Genomic DNA, 7553 nt, shown 5'->3' on the forward strand with positions numbered 1-7553 from the left:
TCTTATAGTTATATACAAATTCTCTATGAAAAAGCTGTTCTGTCGAGAAATTATTTTCTTCTGATCGACACTGCAATTGATATTAAATTAGAAGGATCTATCGACGAAGATTAATATCGAAGGATGCTCGAAACCACTTTACGAATCGAGTGGTATATCTCGTAGTTGAAGCATGCGCGAGAGATCTTGTTGTGACATCCAATAGTAATGCTCGTTTAATTATCTTTTTCGCGTGTAATTGTGCTCACCGGTTTGTGGAAACAAGTTTTCGAACGAAAAATCTTATTGGACGTTTATTTGAAAAATATTTTTAAGTTTGTCGAGAGAGATAATATTGGTCTTTTATTGATTTTTTTTGACATATATATTTTTATTTTTATTTTTTTTAATCAATATTATTGAGAAACTGTTCTATATAAATAAAAAGTTGATCAAAAAAATATGAACACTGATATAATTTTGAATTTTATGCTTTGTATGTAGAATGAATATATATAAACAACAAAAATATGTAAAATTTAATATATAAATCTCAAAAAATAAAAAATTATTGACTCGAAGACAAAAGAATAAATTTTTATGTCATATTCAAACTATTTATAGGATAAATTAATTTGTTTTAGGTTAATCTATGTGATTAAAATAATAAAAACTTTTTAAATTTTTAAATAAAGAAGTAAAAGAAATTGTAAAATGTCATTGTGAAATTTTCGTATAAACTGTTTTATATAAAACAGAGGAATATTTAGATGTTTAAAAAATCAAATCACGAAATGATGAAAAAATGAAGAGTGAAATGTCAGAGGTTATAAAATTTGAAATATACGAATTATATTCCACGAATATATTCTACGAATATATTTTTCAAAACGAAACGATAAAATTCTTTGCAAATAACAATTCATCCATTTACAACTCAGTTTTGAATGAAATAACTCTTTTTCTTTTCACTTCTTATACGAGTAAAAATATTTCGTTACTGAGAAAAAAAAAATTCGCAATATTCTATTTCCTAATAAGAATTTGCGTTCTCTGTATCGATAGATTATTATTTCATCCAACAATCGTAATTACTAAAAAATATATTTAATTATAGCTTCTAAATATAGTAATAAGTCGTCTTTCTAACCTAGTTTTCCTAATCTAATTTAACCTAATCTAAACATCTTATTCACATTAATCATAAATATTTTTTAAGTTAACATTTTAAAATTTTTTATCACATACCATGTTGGTATATTAAATACCATATAATGTTCATTTTTCTCTATCCTGAAACATTAAGTTTCCAATAACTTATGATGGGGACTATACACAGTCTGAATATTTTATGCTCCATAGAGATTCTTCAAGATAAATTCTACGGAAATAATGATGCCTTTTGCTAATTTTTATTGCATCGTGCTACAAAACAAAACGTTGCACGAGCGACTACACTTTAGAAACAATTACAACAATAGGTTATTTTGCAGAATGTATAATTATTTTCACATGATCATAAGTAACTCGCTAACATCGAGAGAGAATCGCAAATTTTCTCAATATATTATTTCATAATTACTAGTCTTGTTTATTTCATGCAGAACGTTTGAAAATTATTAGTTGCAATGAAGTTTATTAGTCGAAACACTGAATGTTGGAATGTTTTAAAACGTTGAATGCTTTAAAAGAGTTTGATACATTAAAGTAATAAAAACGCAGAAATATTACAAGTTTCCCCGACGAGAAAATCGAACTGGACAATCCAGAAAGAAACATCAGTCGGAGCAGACTTTCTCTCCATATTTCCTTCGTTGTTTTTTCTCTTTGAGGTGATATTATGGTACTTGAAAAAAACATTCATCTGTTTAATTCAATAACACGTGTTTGATCATTTTTATTATTTTGTTTCTTTGTAAATGAAAAAAAAAAAAATAAATAAATAAATAAGAAGTAAATGAATATTAAAAAACCAAAAGAGTTTATTGATTGTATATTTATATCATTTCTTCGATAATGCACGACTTATAGTTATTCATGTACTTACGTACGTCGCCACAATGATATATACAATTACTTAATCGCAGATCGTAAAGCACAGAGAACGTAATTGTGTGCGAAGAATTCTTGGCATTGAATCAAGCATAGCCAGGGAAAACGGGATATCCCACTTCGATTATCTCGTTTAGCGCACGTTTCTCGTGCCAATGTTTCTCAATTGTCCTGAAATGTTTACATTTGTACCGATTGCTGGGAGATCCCACAGTTTATTTATCTTTCCATTAATAATCTTGCAATATATGCATCGGTAATTCCCTATTTATTTATTTTCTTAAAGATTTTTTGCACTCGAGAATATTTTGGAAAAATTTCAATTTAATAATTATTCTTTCATTAATAGCGAATTTAAGATAAAAATTATATTATTTGTGTATGATGTATGAATAAGAATAAGAATAATATTTTATCGATTTATTAATGAATCGAAATCTGAAACTGTAAAGTTTTGAAACAGGAAAACTTTTAGAAAAAGGTTATCTTTGTTATTTTCATTTTTTTAAGAAACTGTCAAAAATGAATCAACACTCCTCTTGTTTACAAATCTTTCATATTAATAGAATCCTTATCGATTTCAAGACTTCCAATACTAATTCCAACACTATCAACTATTTTTTCACAAATCAAACACACATGCTTCACGCGACAAAAAGAACCTGTTAGACAACGTAATTCGATAAATATTCTAATCGATCAATCGTCGAATCACTTACCCATTCGATAATTAACGATGAGATGCATGACAAGATTATTGATTTTTTTCTTTTGACACTTTCTATGAAAGTAAAAAAAGTAAACTCGAAAGGGATCGAACGTCTGAATCACATAAATAACGATGAATCGATGAATATCGCTAATAAATGATTCATCGAGAAATTAGCAATATATAAACATACACATTATATTTTCAACCGATCGACGAAGATTAATATTGCATCCGTGTGCAATTCCAGGGGGTCCAACGCGTTACTTTCCTTGGGATAATGCGAAGCCTGGAGAGGTTATCGGGTAGCGATCAAGACTGTGATCAGGAGATGTATATCGACCTGGACGACGCTTCCGTCGACTCGCTTACCGGAAAACGAAGTCGCCATCATGTCGTTGGCGCGGAGGTAAGGACATCTCTTCTATTTTTGGTGCAACTAAATGCAACATGTCGGTGAACACGTTTCGTAGCGTAATTAATAAATCGAGCTCTAATTAAATTAAAATAAATCTTTATTTATTTGTTATATCTTTACATTTGAAAGTTTTCTGCAATTCCTTATCATGCTGTCAAGAAGTAAGAAAATGCTAAATATTATGATAATTAATTATATGTTTTTTAAAAAGTTGATATAATTTTACACTTTGTTGTTAAAACTATTAATCAGTTTATCTTCTAAGCAGTTCAATTATCAATTATGTTATAATTTTATCATTGTATATCAATATAAGATTTCATTTTAATTCATTTCTCATAAAAAATACATAAAATATTTTTAGAAAATTAATCAATTGTACATTTTATAAGATAAATCTATTGATATATCGATTTGATTTAAGAATAGTTTCCTAATACTTTCTTTTTCTTTTTTTTAATGAAATTATAGAAATTTTTGAATTTCGAAATTTTTTGAATTTAATTTTAAATGAAGTTATATAACTTTATTAAAATCTGCAATTAATTTTCGAATAATTTGATAACGAATTTGATATCTAGATATAATTTGATATCTAGATAGATAAAAATGAAGTATATCGTTGTAATTATATTATTGTTTGTAAATTTCTCCTTGGATTTTTTAGATGAATTAATTTTATCAATACATACCGATCTATCTATCGATAATAAGATAAATATGTATCTTATTTAAAATGAACTCGTAATTATATTCTATATTAATAAAAAAAATCAAAGTGCGATAAATATATTAAAAATAAATTTTGTTATATTTCATTTTTGATAATTACAAAATTATAAATTTAGAAATTTTATTTATGATACGTGTATGTAATATTTTTTAATTCGTGCAAAGATATCGTGTATTCAGAAATTTGAGTTGATAGAATCAAAGGTTATATTTTATTTTTATTATACAAAGACTAATTAAAACAAAGTGCTGACTTTTCGTCAACAATATCGAGTGTTGATTTTCAGATATCAATTATTATCGATTATTAATCGAAAAAAGCATCGATCAAAGTATCAATTATTAATTACATTAAAGTAACATTTATATAAAGTGTATGCAATGAACTATAATCACTGCATACATGTAGGAGTTATGTATAAAAGAAAATTCAAAGATAAGGTTATCGGGCATTGAGATTCGTAAATGTTCTGAACAACTTGCGCGATTATTTTAAGCAAAACTGGTAGAAAATATGCACAGAGATATGCAGTAGCAAAATATTTAGAATAATATATATTCAAATGGAATCTGATTTTAAAAATACAAGTGTATTCTTTTTATTATTTAAACACTTACGCTGTGCGTATTTAATAAATATTTCATATTTAAAATATTTTTCTTTTTTTAATATTTTTAAAAAAATTTTTTTTTTTTTTTGCCAACTTATTTTTATTATTTTTTTTTTTTCCAAGGTTAGATTTAATAATAATTTTATTTCCACGAATGATTCAAAATGATGCAAACTTAACGTTATCTCTCTTTGATCAAAGATAATATTGTTGTTATAGTTTCAATTCAATTAACGTAATCGATATACAAAAGTAAGTGCTCACGTAAGTACCTACTTTTTACAAACAATGATAAGAAAATTATATACGTCTGAACAATATATATGTACGATTATTGCATTTCCTGGAAATGTCACTAATGCAAAAAGTTGCAGATGCATATTCGATCTTTTCGAAATAAAAGATATCGAACAAAAATTTCTGATATCCAATAAACAAAATTACACAGATACAATTACACACTTGCGTCAATTTTAATCTTATCTTTTACAAGAAACTCGAGTTTCCAACTAATATTAGAATATACGATTCGTTATATAATCTCGCGAATACCAACGTTCACAATGAAAAATACATCAATGAAATACAAAGATCGGTCGATTTTCGATCTTCGATGAGAACGAAATCGAACCTCCAATCGAACAGAGTTTATTATTAAAGGTAAAGGCAATCGATCGAGCAATTCGAATAAAGTTAGTTTCTCTTTTTTATACTCGAATTTTTTTTTTTTTTTTTTCCATTGATCCATTGATATATACATCTCATAAATCATTCGTGTATTTTTTTTATACTATCAAAATAATTACTTTTAATCGTAAAATTCTTTTTTTTTTCCTTTTTTTTTAATTATTAAGTAACCAAGAAAGTTTTGCAATTTTTTTTTTTTTTTTTAAAGAAAAATTCGAGAAGGAAATTTTTTTACTCGCAAATTATAAAAATATAAAAACTATTTTTACTCTACACTTAGCATGGTATGCGCAGAAATGCATAATTCTAACTGTTAATCCACCACGTATCCAATTTTAAGTCGCAAAAATCGTTTACAATCGTTCGTAAAACAACGGATACTTTTCTTAAATCGTAAAAATAACGATAAAAACTTCCTTGGTTACCTAACGTACAACATTGGAGGGGGGGGGGAAAAAAAAAAAAGAAAAAAAAAAAGGAATGAAAAGAATGACGAAACGAAACGAAATCGTGGAATGAGAGAGGAGATCGAGATCGAGAATGTGTTAATTTGGAGAATTATTTTTGAAAACGATTGAAAAGGTGGGCGAGGAGAGCGACAGCAGCGGGAGCGAAAGAAGCCCTAAACAGGCTAAAAGAAGGAATCGTGGTGGTCCACCGACGACGAGGAGGCGAAAAAGCGGGATCTCTGCGCGGGAAAGGAACCTGAGGAGGCTCGAGAGCAACGAGAGAGAAAGAATGAGAATGCATTCCCTAAACGACGCTTTCGAGGTAATTGTTCGCGCGTTACAAAATACCTAACGATTCACGGTTACCAACTTTCCACCGCACGCTTAAATCCCCTAACCTAACTTCTTTAAAGAAGAAACGCAATTTGTCGACGAAAAATTTTTATCGAAGAATACGTCGATCTCGAAAATTAATTCGAATCTCATCTCATATTACGCATATAAACGCACAGTTTTCCACGCGTTACAAAATAACCGTGATTCATGACCAACTTTCCCAACGACGACACACTTGCGTAGGTCGCAAGTGGAAAACTCGTTTATTCAAAAATTAAAATCGTAAAATTTGAAGAGGTTGGAATGAAAATTTCATTTTCGTGACGATTTCATATATCTAATTTAATCTTTTTTTTTTATTCCTGCGTTTTTTACTCGGGTTATGCAAATATTATTTCGTTTCATATATCTCCAATATTTTTTTTAAACTTGGTAAAAATTTTTATTTTCAATATATATTATATTATATTATTATACGTTTGAAATATTATTTATTGAATATTATATATTTTATTGTCAATCTTCCTCTAGAACTTTAATTTTTCTTGCTTTACTGCGTTCACTCGTTTTTTCCTTTTCTCTTGTTTATTTTTCCGCCATTGCAACTTTGCTTTCTCTCTTTTTTTTTCTACTATACTTTATTATATTATATTTCATTGCGATGTTCCTTTAGAATTTTTTTAATTTCTTTCTCTACTGTTTTTTTTTCTTGTTTATTTTTCCGCCATTGCAACTTTTCTTTTTCATTTTATTTTTTGTTATACATAATTCGAATATGATAAACTATTATATATAGTTACTATATATACTATATATATAGTTAATCCAATAGTTCACATGTATAACAAAAAATAAATATATATATACATATACACACACACACACATTTGAGTAGATCGAAACGAAAAATTCATTCGTTCGAAAAATCGATGATTAGATCCTTATAAATTTCCACATTCTTTAAAAATTTTCCATGTATCCAGTCCGATCTTTTATTCATGTCCACGATACGCAAATTCTCGTTATTTAGATATTTACGATATTTTAAAAAAAAAAAAAACTTTAGAATCTTTGTTCAATTTCTATGTTCATCGATACGAAAAATTTTATTTTTGAAAAACGAAACGAAGGAATTCGAAGTCTTAACGTTATACAAGATCGAGCACGCGATCTCGTTATATCGTGGCGAAACGCTTTTTCCGCCATGCCCCGCAACAATACCCGGTTCGAGGGCAATAATAGAAGCGTAATATCTCGTGGATGTAGTAAATGCCGGATCTAAGACGCGAGCGTGGGCGACCCGTGCGCCGGTTCAGGCGTTATTTAAAGGGTGGAGGAGGGGGTGTGAAATAAGGGAATTCAGAGTTGTAAAATTCATATGGTAGCCGAGCTGGTGTTCGAGAGTTTATGCAAAAGTCATCTTTTCGCAACGAGGTCGAGGAGAAATAGAAAGACGAAGAATATCGTATGATACGTAGTGAAACGTAAGAAACTGAAAGTTTCTCGAACGAAGAAAAATTCTGAATCTTTTCAGATTCAGAATCTTTGTGAATTTTTCTTTTTTTTTTTTTTTTTTTTTT

General features: G+C 28.2%; 1 protein-coding gene and 1 long non-coding RNA gene across 3 annotated transcripts in view; one reads left to right on the top strand and one right to left on the bottom strand.

Moving 5' to 3' along the window:
* LOC102677742 (class A basic helix-loop-helix protein 15-like) overlaps nucleotides 1–7553 on the top strand; it is a 27971-nt gene that overhangs the window by 12872 nt on the left and 7546 nt on the right. For both annotated transcript variants that reach the window (XM_006613187.2, XM_006613188.2), the window contains exons 3-4: nucleotides 2991–3149; nucleotides 5771–5959. In XM_006613187.2, the coding sequence (XP_006613250.1) occupies nucleotides 3021–3149; nucleotides 5771–5959 (318 nt within the window). In that variant the 5' untranslated portion in view covers nucleotides 2991–3020. The remainder of the gene's footprint in view (nucleotides 1–2990; nucleotides 3150–5770; nucleotides 5960–7553) is intronic.
* On the bottom strand, nucleotides 2026–3081 carry LOC102677611. Its single transcript, XR_421332.1, has 3 exons — nucleotides 2934–3081; nucleotides 2751–2812; nucleotides 2026–2202 (listed from the first exon to the last, which is right to left on the bottom strand). It is a non-coding gene; the product is annotated as an uncharacterized LOC102677611 (long non-coding RNA).

The sequence above is a fragment of the Apis dorsata genome, unplaced genomic scaffold (assembly GCF_000469605.1).
Source record: "Apis dorsata unplaced genomic scaffold, Apis dorsata 1.3 scaffold_137, whole genome shotgun sequence".
In the NCBI taxonomy this organism is placed as follows: Eukaryota; Metazoa; Arthropoda; class Insecta; order Hymenoptera; family Apidae; genus Apis; species Apis dorsata.